Source organism: Lampetra fluviatilis, chromosome 66, assembly GCF_964198595.1.
Source record: "Lampetra fluviatilis chromosome 66, kcLamFluv1.1, whole genome shotgun sequence".
Classification (NCBI taxonomy): domain Eukaryota; kingdom Metazoa; phylum Chordata; class Hyperoartia; order Petromyzontiformes; family Petromyzontidae; genus Lampetra; species Lampetra fluviatilis.
The window spans coordinates 3,459,764-3,474,785 of NC_136340.1; the positions used below are offsets into that span (position 1 = coordinate 3,459,764).

At 46.7% G+C, this 15,022-nt stretch overlaps 1 protein-coding gene across 1 annotated transcript in view; it reads left to right on the forward strand.

Annotated features, from left to right (window-relative positions):
• The first annotated feature begins 451 nt into the window (after nt 1-451).
• LOC144952114 (beta-arrestin-1-like) overlaps nt 452-15,022 on the forward strand; it is a 70,381-nt gene continuing 55,810 nt past the window's right edge. The window contains exons 1-2 of the mRNA XM_078882517.1: nt 452-657; nt 7,353-7,444. Of these exons, the coding sequence (XP_078738643.1) occupies nt 7,422-7,444 (23 nt within the window). The 5' untranslated portion in view covers nt 452-657; nt 7,353-7,421. The remainder of the gene's footprint in view (nt 658-7,352; nt 7,445-15,022) is intronic.

A 15,022-nucleotide genomic window follows, 5' to 3' on the forward strand; every position in this document is an offset into this window, starting at 1 on the left:
AACCAATAGGGAAAGAGGTAGAGGTGTGGGAGGGGGAGTTAGATGGGCGGAACCAATAGGGGAAGAGGTGGGCGTGGCTTTGATGGGCGGAACCAATAGGGGAAGAGATGGGGGGGGTCAGATGGGCGTATCCAATAGGAAAAGAGGTAGGGAGGATGGGGGGGAGTTAAATGGGCAGGACCAATAGGGGAAGAGGTGGGCGTGGCTTCGATGAGCGGAACCAATAGGAAAGAAGGTGGGCGGAGCAACCCGTTTAGATTTCACAGCACAGATCCGTACCGCCCCACCCGTCTCACCCACCATCAACAACACAACCACCGCCCCCACCCATCCCACCCCGCGTGACCGAGCAGAGCCAATCACAGACCTCCATTCCCACCCCCCCCACCCACCCCCCCACCCACCCCTCACCCACCCCTATACTTATCCGCTGCACGGAATCTAAGAAGCTCCATTTTTCTCGCATTGACGTTACGTTTTGTGGCGACGCGCGCAGAGAAATAAAAACAACAGAAATTAGTATTTCTTATTTGTTTAACACAAACAAATAAATATAATATATAGTGCGACAAAGTGGTCGTGTGTGCGCGTCTCTGTAGAATCGCTTCGCAGAGCGGTGGTTGGTGGTGGTCGAGACGTCCCCTGACGATTTTTGAGGTAAATTTTTATTTTATTTTATCAAATTTTTATGATTTTTTTAACTAAAATTTTATAAAAATGTAAATAACTCCACCTGTGTTTTTCACTGTTCGGTTAACGTCGCGATTGGCGTGCTAATTTGACGCTTTTGTCAAGTGTTGTTGCGTGTGTGTGGGGGGAGCGGTGGTGCAGTGGTTAGCGCGGCGCTGGGCCTACCCTAGGTTGACTCAGCCTCAAATGTATACCTGATGCGCTGTGTGGTAAACATCGCCACTGGGGAGACAAAGGCGGCCGGGCGTGGTGCTGGTAGCCACCCCCTCGTGTAACCACAGCGCCGGTAACCTTCATAGGTGCTACTCGCTAACAGCACTTGCCCCTACAGTCTGTTAGAGGCTACACGGGGGACCTTTGTCTGTGTATAGCTGCTGCTACTCGCTACTAACAGCACTTGCCCTACAGTCTGTTGAAGGCTACACGGGGGACCTTTGTCTTTGTATAGCTGCTGCTACTCGCTACTAACAGCACTTGCCCCTACAGTCTGTTGAAGGCTACACGGGGGACCTTTGTCTGTGTATAGGTGCTGCTACTCGCTAACAGCACTTGCCCCTACAGTCTGTTAGAGGCTACACGGGGGACCTTTGTCTTTGTATAGCTGCTGCTACTCGCTACTAACAGCACTTGCCCCTACAGTCTGTTAGAGGCTACACGGGGGACCTTTGTCTTTGTATAGCTGCTGCTACTCGCTACTAACAGCACTTGCCCTACAGTCTGTTGAAGGCTACACGGGGGACCTTTGTCTTTGTATAGCTGCTGCTACTCGCTACTAACAGCACTTGCCCCTACAGTCTGTTGAAGGCTACACGGGGGACCTTTGTCTTTGTATAGCTGCTGCTACTCGCTAACAGCACTTGCCCCTACAGTCTGTTGAGGCTACACGGGGGACCTTTGTCTGTGTATAGGTGCTGCTACTCGCTAACAGCACTTGCCCCTACAGTCTGTTGAGGCTACACGGGGGACCTTTGTATAGGTGCTGCTGCTACTCGCTAACAGCACTTGCCCCTACAGTCTGTTAGAGGCTACACGGGGGACCTTTGTCTTTGTATAGGTGCTGCTACTCGCTACTAACAGCACTTGCCCCTACAGTCTGTTAGAGGCTACACGGGGGACCTTTGTCTTTGTATAGGTGCTGCTACTCGCTACTAACAGCGCTCGCCCCAACACTCTTGTTGCGTTCGTGATGTGAAGCTTTCGTGACTGCAGGGATCAATACTCTGTGGTTCTTTAGGTAAAGTCACGTGGGTAGAAAAATAAATGAAATAAAACGACAAAAAATTCATCGCAACACAACAGGCGGAAAAAATAATCCAGCAGTGATATTTTATTTTTTTTGTGTGAAGCTTTCGTGGCTGAATAAATCCATATTATGTGGTTCTTTAGGTAAAGTCACGTAGCTGGAAAAATAAATAAAATAAAATTCATGGCAATGCAACAGGCGGAAACAATCATCCAGCAGTGATATTTTATTTTTTTTGTGTGAAGCTTTCGTGACTGAATAAATCCATATTCTGTGGTTCTTTAGGTAAAGTCACGTAGCTGGAAAAATAAATAAAATAAAATTCATGGCAATGCAACAGGCGGAAACAATCATCCAGCAGTGATATTTTATTTTTTTATTTGAAGCTTTCGTAACTGAATAAATCCATATTCTGTGGTTCTTTAGGTAAAGTCACGTAGGTGGAAAAATAAATGAAAAAAATAATTCATCGCAGCACAACAGGCAGAAAAAATTATCTAGCAGTGATTTTTATTTTTTATTTGAAGCTTTCGTCACTGAATAAATCCATATTCTGTGGTTCTTTCGGTAACGTCACGTGAGTTTAAAAATAATAGATCACGACGTTTCGATCGCAACGCAAGTGACCGTCATCAGGTGGAACAGATACAGGCAGGAGAACTGCTTGTTTATTTTATCTGCCTACGTGAATTTACCTAAAGAACCACAGAGTATGGATTTATTCAGTCACGAAAGCTTCGCATCAAAAAATAAAATATCACTGCTGGATGATTTTTTCCGCCTGTTGTGTTGCGATGAATTATTTTTTATTTAATTTATTTTTCTACCTACGTGAATTTACCTAAAGAACCACAGAGTATGGATTTCTGCAGTTACGAAAGCTTCAAATAAAAAAATAAAATATCACTGCTGGATGATTTTTTCCGCCTGTTGCATTGCCATGAATTTTATTTTATTTATTTTTCCAGCTACGTGACTTTACCTAAAGAACCACATAATATGGATTTATTCAGCCACGAAAGCTTCACATAAAAAAATAAAATATCACTGCTGGATGATTTTTTCCGCCTGTTGTGTTGCGATGAATTATTTTTTATTTCATTTATTTTATCCACCTACGTGAATTTACCTAAAGAACCACAGAGTATGGATTTATTCAGTCACGAAAGCTTCGCATCAAAAAATTAAATATCACTGCTGGATTATTTTTTCCGCCTGTTGTGTTGCGATGAATTATTTTTTATTTCATTTATTTTATCTGCCTACGTGAATTTACCTAAAGAACCACAGAGTATGGATTTCTGCAGTTACGAAAGCTTCACATCAAAAAAGAAAATATCACTGCTGGATTTTTTTTTCCGCCTGTTGTGTTGCGATGAATTATTTTTGGTTTTATTTCATTTATTTTTCTACCTACGTGACTTTACCTAAAGAACCACAGAGTATGGACTCTTGTTGCAGGCTACACGGGGTATCTTTGTCTTTGTGGTACAGCACAATCCTCCTTTTGGTTATAGATTTGAAGCTTTCGTGACTGCAAGGATTAGGTTTTTTCGGTGACTTTACCGAAAAAACCTCCTTTTGGTGTTTGGAGATGGGAGCAATTTAAACCACGGATCGAGATGGTCCAGCAGTGGATTGACCCTGGCTGCTGACGGATGATGGTTGACCGCACACTTGCGTATACGTCTGTGTGTGTGCTCGCTTTAGGTCTACTTGGCCTCGAAATGAGTACCCGGTGCGATGTGTAATAAACGTCAGCCATTGTAGAGATACAAAGGCGGTCGGGCGTGGTGCTGGGCACCAACCCCCGCCACTCATCGCAGATGCACCGTGCCGGCCTTCTGCTGCTCCGCTAACAGCACTTGCCTCAACGGGCCCATATCGAGGCTACGCGGGGGGCCTTTGTCTCTATGAAGAAGGGCTGTTGCCCGAAACGTCGCCTCAAAGGCCGCGGACGCTGCTGTGTGTCGTCAACATCGTTGTTGTGCTCCGCTGTCAGCCCAGCAGCGGAATCAGCGGCAGCATCACCGGGGAGGGAGAGGATTGGGTTCAGGGTGGTGCGGGGAGAGGTGGCTAGGAGATGTTGACTACCTCGCCTGATCTACAGGAGGTCGTGGGTTCGATCCCGACCCTGACGATGCCTGCTGCTGTATATTTGGAGTTTGCGTGTCTCTCGCATCATCATCACGGTGGCTAGGAGATTTTAACTACCTCGCCTGGTATACAGGCGGTCGTGGGTTCGATCCCGACCCTGACGATGCCTGCTGCTGTATATTTGGAGTTTGCGTGTCTCTCGCATCATCATCACGGTGGCTAGGAGATGTTAACTACCTCTCCTGGTATACAGGAGGTCGTGGGTTCGATCCCGACCCTGACGATGCCTGTTACTGTATATTTGGAGTTTGCGTGTCTCTCTCTCATCATCATCACGGTGGCTAGGAGATGTTAACTACCTCGCCTGATCTACAGGAGGTCGTGGGTTCGATCCCGACCCTGACGATGCCTGCTGCTGTATATTTGGAGTTTGCGTGTCTCTCTCTCTCATCATCATCATCTCGGTGGCTATGAGATGTTAACTACCTCGCCTGGTGTACAGGAGGTCGTGGGTTCTATCCAGACTCCTGCTGCTGTTTATTTGGAGTTTGCGTGTCCCTCTCTCATCATCATCACGGTGGCTAGGAGATGTTAACTACCTCGCCTGGTATACAGGCGGTCGTGGGTTCGATCCCGACCCTGACGATGCCTGCTGCTGTATATTTGGAGTTTGCGTGTCTCTCGCATCATCATCACGGTGACTAGGAGATGTTAACTACCTCGCCTGGTATACAGGAGGTCGTGGGTTCGATCCCGACCCTGATGATGCCTGCTGCTGTATATTTGGAGTTTGTGTGTCTCTCGCATCATCATCATCACGGTGGCTAGGAGATGTTAACTACCTCGCCTGGTATACAGGTGGTCGTGGGTTCGATCCCGACCCTGACGATGCCTGCTGTATATTTGAAGTTTGCGTGTCTCTCGCATCATCATCACGGTGGCTAGGAGATGTTGACTACCTCGCCTGGTATACAGGTGGTCGTGGGTTCGATCCCGACCCTGACGATGCCTGCTGTATATTTGGAGTTTGTGTGTCTCTCGCATCATCATCACGGTGGCTAGGAGATGTTGACTACCTCGCCTGGTATACAGGTGGTCGTGGGTTCGATCCCGACGCTGACGATGCCTGCTGTATATTTGAAGTTTGCGTGTCTCTCGCATCATCATCACAGTGGCTAGGAGATGTTAATTACCTCGCCTGATCTACAGGAGGTCGTGGGTTCGATCCCGACCCTGACGATGCCTGCTGCTGCTGTATATTTGGAGTCTGCGTCTCTCTCTCATCATCATCATCACGGTGGCTAGGAGATGTTAACTACCTCGCCTGGTGTACAGGAGGTCGTGGGTTCTATCCAGACGCCTGCTGCTGTTTATTTGGAGTTTGCGTGTCTCTCTCTCGCATCATCATCACGGTGGCTAGGAGATGTTAACTACCTCGCCTGGCACACAGGAGGTCGTGGGTTCGATCCCGACCCTGACGATGCCTGCTGCTGCTGTATATTTGGAGTTTGCGTGTCTCTCGCATCATCATCACGGTGGCTATGAGATGTTAACTACCTCGCCTGGTGTGCAGGAGGTCGTAGGTTCGATCCCGACCCTGACGATGCCTGCTGTATATTTGGAGTTTGCGTGTCTCTCTCTCATCATCATCACGGTGGCTATGAGATGTTAACTACCTCGCCTGGTGTGCAGGAGGTCGTGGGTTCGATCCCGACCCTGACGATGTCTGCTGTATATTTGGAGTTTGCGTGTCTCTCACATCATCATCACGATGGCTAGGAGATGTTAACTACCTCGCCTGGTATACAGGAGGTCGTGGGTTCGATCCCGACCCTGACGATGCCTGCTGCTGTATATTTGGAGTTTGCGTGTCTCTCTCTCGCATCATCATCACAGTGGCTAGGAGATGTTCACTACCTCGCCTGATATACAGGAGGTCGTGGGTTCGATCCCGACCCTGACGATGCCTGCTGCTGTGTATTTGGAGTTTGCGTGTCTCTCTCTCATCATCATCACGGTGGCTAGGAGATGTTAACTACATCGCCTGGTATACAGGAGGTTGTGGGTTCGATCCCGACCCTGACGATGCCTGCTGCTGTATATTTGGAGTTTGCGTGTCTCTCTCTCATCATCATCACGGTGGCTAGGAGATGTTAACTACCTCGCCTGGTACACAGGAGGTCGTGGGTTCGATCCCGACCCTGACGATGCCTGCTGCTGCTGTATATTTGGAGTTTGCGTGTCTCTCTCTCGCATCATCATCATCACGGTGGCTAGGAGATGTTGACTACCTCGCCTGGTATACAGGCGGTCGTGGGTTCGATCCCGACCCTGACGATGCCTGCTGCTGTATATTTGGAGTTTGCGTGTCTCTCTCTCGCATCATCATCACGGTGGCTAGGAGATGTTAACTACCTCGCCTGCGCTATGAACCCTCCTTGCCTTTCCCTTCCTCTCTTGAGTTACGAGTCTGCTCCCTACCCAGCACCCACCACGTCCGCCCCGCTCACGGCTAACATCAATGGCGAATATCTGAGGAGGTCCTGCGCCTCTCCCACTGTGTAGTTCGAATCGGCCTTACACTGGGCAATCTGTGAAAGAGATCAAGAGATTCAGAGCTCATCAGATTCCTCCGGGATAAAACGAAATGTTGTCATTTAAACGGCAAATAAAAAAAAAACAATCATCACCGCCGGGGGAGGTAAAGGCGGCCGGGCGCGGCGGTTGGTTCTGACCCAACGCCACCCGCGATCACAGCTACTACGTACGGCGCGAAAGAAGTTCAACGTACAGCGGAGGTTCCGTGCCCCAACAAGTCTGTTCAACCCGGCATGGGGGAGTCTTTGCGTTTCTATTTTTTTTGTACATTACACTGGTCAATAAAAAATAAAAAAAATTTTTGGCCTGGACTTTTGCAGCTGCTTTAGACTAATTTCAGGGTGCCGATTCCAAATCTGATCTCAGATTTGCTCTATCACGTCTCGTTTTTAAATCCTTTATATTAAGTTCGCTTGCTTGCTTGCTTGCGCGCTTACGACCGTGCAAATATTTCGGTCGTTTTTTAACCCGCTTCCCGTGATCCAATCGAGCTGACAGTTTGCACACAGACTCGTTGTGCGTGACAATTTATTTTACACTTTTTAGGAAAAAATAAATTATATGTAATTACCAATTGCTTAATGGTGGCAGCCATTCATCTGACCCATAGGTGGCAGCCATCTCAAGCCAGAGGACGAGAGGACTCTAGCCGCCACGCATATAAAGGATTTATAGTGAAAAACTTAGTTTTTACGGGTTAATTTTTTATCATTGTTGTTCGCAGGAGGCTTTGGAAAGGTGACGTGGCACTGCTAACCCTCCAACGCGCTCGCATCAACCGCCCGCCCCCGTCATGGGAGACAAGTCCGGAACCCGGTAAGTGGCGGACGTTGATATTCGAGACGTTTCCTCCCTCTCCCCCCCCACTCCTGTCTGTCTCTCGTTATTCGCGATGAGGGATACGTTCCCTCCGGAGGGTGCTTGTGAAGAGCGCATTTTCGCCCGTGATGAGATGGGTCCACTTAAGTGGTGCCTAGGGAGGTGTTAACTATCTCGACTGGTGTGCAGGAGGTCGTGGGTTCGATCCCGACCCTGACGATGCCTGCTGCTGCTGTGTTTTTGGAGTTTGCGTGTCTCTCTCTCTCATCATCATCACGGTGGCTAGGAGATGTTGACTACCTCGCCTGATATACAGGAGGTCGTGGGTTCGATCCCGACCCTGACGATGCCTGCTGCTGTGTATTTGGAGTTTGCGTGTCTCTCTCTCTCATCATCATCACGGTGGCTAGGAGATGTTGACTACCTCGCCTGATATACAGGAGGTCGTGGGTTCGATCCCGACCCTGACGATGCCTGCTGCTGTGTATTTGGAGTTTGCGTGTCCCTCTCTCATCATCATCACGGTCAGTGGCTAGGAGATGTTGACTACCTCGCCTGATGTGCAGGAGGTCGTGGGTTCGATCCCGACCCTGACGATGCCTGCTGCTGTGTATTTGGAGTTTGCGTGTCCTTCTCTCATCATCATCACGGTCAGTGGCTAGGAGATGTTAACTACCTCGCCTGGTGTGCAGGAGGTCGTGTGTTCGATCCCGACCCTGACGATGCCTGCTGCTGTGTATTTGGAGTTTGGGTGTCTCTCTCTCATCATCATCACGGTCAGTGGCTAGGAGATGTTGACTACCTCGCTTGGTGTGCAGGAGGTCGTGGGTTCGATCCCGACCCTGACGATGCCTGCTGCTGGGTATTTGGAGTTTGCGTGTCTCTCTCCCATCATCATCATCACGGTCAGTGGCTAGGAGATGTTAACTACCTCGCCTGGTATGCAGGAGGTCGTGGGTTCGATCCCGACCCTGACGATGCCTGCTGCTGTGTATTTGGAGTTTGCGTGTCTCTCTCTCTCATCATCATCACGGTGGCTAGGAGACCCACAGTCTCACACACAGAGATACATCTCCTAGCCACCATGATGATGATGAGAGAGAGAGACACGCAAACTCCAAATACAAAGCAGCAGGTAGGCGTCATGGGGTCGGGATCGAACCCACGACCTCCTGTATATCAGGCGAGGTAGTTAACATCTCCTAGCCACCGTGATGATGATGATGAGAGAGAGAGACACCCAAACTCCAAATACACAGCAGCAGGCATCGTCAGAGGATCGGGATCGAACCCACGACCTCCTGTATACCAGGCGAGGTAGTCAACACCTCCCTAGGCACCACTTAAGTGTACCCATCTCGGCTGCTGTTCACACCGCTGGTGTGTCTGGTTGAGCGGTGGCTGCTCTTAAGTGGTGTGGCTTGAGGTTTTTTGTTGTTGTTGCAAACTCCCCCCACCTTCACCACCACCTCCCCCACCCTATCCTTGTCGTCATCATCATCATCACGCCCTCTGCAGAAAAGCCATTGTCCATTTCCCGTGCGTGTGATGTGTTGGTGTGTCTGTGTGTGTGTGAGAGAGAGACAGCCTCAAATGAGTAGCTGGTGCGCTGCGTAGTAAACATCGCCACTGGGGAGACAAAGGCGGCCGGGTGTGGTGCTGGCCACTCACCCCCTCGTGTGCTGTGCCGGCCTTCATAGGTGCTGCTACTCACTAACAGCACTTGCCCCTACAGTCTGTTCAGGCTACACGGGGGATCTTTGTCTTTGTGTGTGTGTGATGCATAATAGTACATTCACAGGCCGAGTGAGCGTGTGTGAGCGTGTGAGTGTGTCGGGCGTGGTGCTGGCCACCCACCCCCTCGTGTGCCGTGCCGGCCTTCGTAGGTGCTGCTACTTGCTAACAGCACTTGCCCCAACAGTCTGTTAATGCTATATGGGGGGGTCTGTCTGTGTGTGGTGGGTAATGGTACATGCACAGGCCGAGTGAGCGTGTGTGAGTGTGTGAGTGTGTTGGGCGTGGTGCTGGCCACCCACCCCCTCGTGTGCCGTGCCGGCCTTCGTAGGTGCTGCTACTTGCTAACAGCACTTGCCCCAACAGTCTGTTGGGCTATACCGGAGGCCTTTGTGTGGTGGGTAATGGTTCATTCACAGGCTGAGTGAGCGTGAGTGAGCGTGTGTGAGTGTGTGAGTGTGTCGGGCGTGGTGCTGGCCACCCACCCCCTCGTGTGCCGTGCCGGCCTTCATAGGTGCTGCTACTCGCTAACAGCACTTGCCCCTACAGTCTGTTGGGCTATACCGGATGCCTTTGTGTGATGGTTAATGGTACATTCACAGGCTGAGTGAGCGTGTGTGAGTGTGTGAGCGTGTGTGAGTGTGTCGGGCGTGGTGCTGGTCACCCACCCCCTCGTGTGCCGTGCCGGCCTTCATAGGTGCGGGCATTATCTGATCGCAGTCGGCTGCGACCTGGTTTTTGAACCCAGGATCTTTGTAGTGCCACCTCAGTTGACCGAGCCACTTGGAGGATTTGCATTCGGAATGAGAATGTTTATTTCGAACTGGAGGAGAAATCCGATGAGCTCTAAAGCTCTTTTTGCTCACCGATGTCCAGTTAGGGGCACGGGGTTAAGAACGTTACCACAACACAAGCACAATACAAACCAAACAACAGCAGCGCAAAGTACAAGAGAGGTAATCTAATCACCCAAACACAAATTTAAAAAATACAAACCATCCCCTTTCTCACTATGAGATCTCTTTTTGTACCAGTTTAAAAGTGTAAAAACCTACAACGATATTTTGCCACTGGTAAAGGAGATGTCTCATAGTGTAAATGCTTACCCCGAGCTCTCAGTACTCTGATAGTGCGCTGTCTTTGAGTTGTGCGCCTTTTGGCGTCATCTGGTCCAGCACCAATGGGGACTAGGCTCTAAAGAAAGCCGTCTCGGGTGTGGACCAATCAACTTCAAGGACAGTGCATATCATTATCATCATCAGAGTTGTTTCTTTTTGTTTGCATTTTTGACTGCTTGTGTTGTGCTCATTGCAAACATGATGCCTTGTATAAAGGTGTCAGTTTTGTACCAGTTTAAAAGGGTAAAAACCTACTACTACATCCCCTTCCTATCGGGCAAAGCCCGCTGAGGTATTAGCTTATTTTTTTAGTTGTTTTAAAACTATAAACTTTTTTTAATTTTGCTATGCGACTATTTTTGGGAAGCGACCACCACAAATGAGCCGTCACTCATAGACACAATCAGAATATTAATACTGGTAGTAACCTCCTGGTTACACCAGCCCACAGGGGATTATTGTGTCCGTCTGTCCGTCGTGCATCCAAAAATGGGAGGTGTGGGGCTGGGTGGAGAGGGGAAGGTGGGGAGGGGCTGGGTGGGGAGGGAGGGGCTGGGTGGGGAGGGGCTGGGTGGGGAGGGTGGGGAAGGGCTGGGTGGGGAGGGGCTGGGTGGGGAGGGACTGGGTGGGGAGGGAGGGGCTGGGTGGGGAGGGAGGTGCTGGGTGGGGAGGGAGGGGCTGGGTGGGGAGGGGAGGGTGGGGAGGGGCTGGGTGGGTGGGGAGGGTGGGTGGGGTTGGGTGGGGAGGATGGGGCTGGGTGGGGAGGGTGGGGAGGGGCTGAGTGGGGAGGGTGGGGCTGGGTGGGGAGGGTGGGGCTGGGTGGGGAGGGTGGGGAGGGGCTGAATGGGGAGGGTGGGGAGGGGCTGGGTGGGGAGGGTGGGGAGGGGCTGAATGGGGAGGGTGGGGAGGGGCTGGGTGGGGAGGGTGGGGTGGGGCTGGGTGGGGAGAGTGGGGAGGGGCTGGGTGGGGAGAGTGGGGAGGGGCTGGGTGGGGAGGGTGGGGTGGGGCTGGGTGGGGAGGGGCTGGTCACCCCGTGGTGCCCTTATAAAACTCAACGTTTCACCTACTCACGCCGGCTTGTGCCCGCCCTCACAGTCGGCCATATTTGCGGAATACACCACACCCTGGCCGTTGACCCTGCAGGCCATTGACCGAGCAACCCAACGTTCCTACCAGCTCCCTCCGCAGGAGGAGTGTGTTTATTTAGACTGCAGGAGGAATCCTCTGAGCTCTAAAGTTTTTCGTATTTTTTAATCCTTTATATTAAGTTCACTTGCTTGCTTGCTTGCGCGCTTACGACCGTGCAAATCTTTCGGTCGTTTTTTAACCCACTTCCCGTGATCCAATCGAGCTGACATTTTCCACACAGACTCGTTGTGTGTGACAATTTATTTTTCCAAAATTTTCCACTTTTTAGGAAAAAAAATATTTCACTAACACAATCATATATTTTTCCTAAACACAGAAAATTATTCAAGAAAACAACAAAAATGTACAATATAAACAATCATACAAAAACTGAAAACCTTATAATCCTTATATACGACTTTCCTTATATTTAATTTAAAATACCAACGTGATAAAAATGAAACTCTTACTCAAGAAAAACAGAAATGAATAATAAAATAAAACCGATGCCACGCACATAAAGGATTTATAGTGAAAAACTTTTCTTGTCACAGAAGTCCAACGGGGGGCGTTCGTCAGGGTCTGGGATTGAACCCACGACCCTGCCGCACAGCTGGCAAGGGTCATTGACACCCTGGCGCGAATATTGATACTGGAGGAATCTGATTAGCTTATAAATCTCTTGATCACAGATGGTCTAGTAGTGGGCACGGGGTAAGGACGTTGCAGCAACAGTTTTCAAAAACACGATAGCAATGCAAAGTATTAGGAAACATGAATAAAGAACTTAACAGTATGCAAATGAAACAAAGTTATTTTTTATCTTATCGTGGTCGATGTCACAGTGGCCGTGTTCATCTTCTTGGTTCTTTCGGTAAAGTCACGTAGAAGGGAAGTAATAAAATAATAAAAATAAACATTATATTATTTTATAATGTTTTATTTTTATTATTTTATTACTTCCCTTCTTCCCTTCTACGTGACTTATATTACGTAGAAGGGAAGTAATAAAATAATAAAAAATAAAACATATTATTTTATAATGTTTTATTTTTAAAATAATAAAAATAAAACATGATATTATTTTATAATGTTTTATTTTTATTATTTTATTACTTCCCTTCTACGTGAATTATATTATTTTATAATGTTTTATTTTTATTATTTTATTACTTCCCTTCTACGTGACTTTACCGAAAGAACCAAGAAGATGAATCCCTGCAGTCACGAAAGCTTTAAATCGAAATTTAGTGGCCGTGTTGTGTGGGGGACTTAATGGTGGCATACCTGTGAAGCCCTTATCAGTGCCCTACCTTGTTACAGACCAAGTTAGACCTCATTGGTCACCCCGTGCCTCTTGTAAAACGTTCATTCTATACACTACACTATACACTACACTATACACTACACTATACACTACGCTATACACTACGCTATACACTACACTATACACTATACACTACACTATACACTACACTATACACTACACTATACACTACACTATACACTATACACTACTATACACTACACTATACACTACACTATACACTACACTATACACTATATACTACACTATACACTACACTATACACTACACTATACACTATATACTACACTATACACTACACTATACACTACACTATACACTACACTATACACTATATACTACACTATACACTACACTATACACTACTATACACTACACTATACACTATACACTACACTATACACTACACTATACACTACACTATACACTACACTATACACTACACTATACACTACACTAAACACTACACTATACACTACACTAAACACTACACTATACACTACACTATACGCTACTATATACGCTACTATACACTACTATACACTACACTATACACTACTATACACTACACTATACACTACACTATACACTACACTATACACTACTATACACTATACACTACACTATACACTACTATATACACTACACTATACACTACACTATACACTACACTACTATACACTACACTACTATACACTACACTATACACTACACTATACACTACACTATACACTACTATATACACTACTATATACACTATTATACACTACACTATACACTACACTACTATACACTACTATACACTACACTATACACTACACTATACACTACTATACACTACTATACACTACACTATACACTACACTATACACTACACTATACACTACTATACACTACACTATACACTACACTATACACTACTATACACTACACTATACACTACACTATACACTACTATACACTACACTATACACTACACTATACACTACTATACACTACACTATACACTACACTATACACTACTATACACTACACTATACACTACACTATATACTACACTATACACTACTATACACTACGCTATACACTACACTATACACTACACTATACACTACTATACACTACACTATACACTACACTATATACTACACTATACACTACACTATACACTACTATACACTACACTATACACTACTATACACTACACTATACACTACACTATACACTACTATACACTACACTATACACTACTATACACTACACTATACACTACACTATACACTACTATACACTACACTATACACTACACTATACACTACTATACACTACACTATACACTACTATACACTACACTATACACTACACTATACACTACTATACACTACACTATACACTACGCTATACACTACGCTATACACTACACTATACACTACACTATACACTACACTATACACTACTATACACTACACTATACACTACACAATACACTACACTATACACTACTATACACTACACTATACACTACACTATACACTACTATACACTACACTATACACTACTATACACTACACTATACACTACACTATACACTACACCATACACTACACTATACACTACACTATACACTACACTATACACTACTATACACTACGATACACTGCACTATGCACTATACTATACACTACACTGTACACTACTATACACTACGCTATACACTACACTATACACTACACTATACACTACACTATACACTACAATATACACTACAATACACACTACACTATACACTACACGATACACTATACACTACAATACACTACACTATACACTACACGATACACTGCACTATACACTACACTATACACTACACTGTACACTACTATACACTACGCTATACACTACGCTATACACTACACTATACACTACACCATACACTACACTATACACTACAATACACTACACTATACACTACTATACACTACTATACACGACGATACACTGCACTATGCACTATACTATACACTACACTATACTATACACTACACACTACACTACACTATACACTACACCATACACTACATTATACACTACACTATACACTACACTATACACTACACCATACACTACACCATACACTACGCTATACACTACACTATACACTACACTATACACTACACTATACACTACCTTACACTACATTATACTATACACTACACTATATTATACACTACACTCACTGACACACTCGCTGACACACTGACACACTCG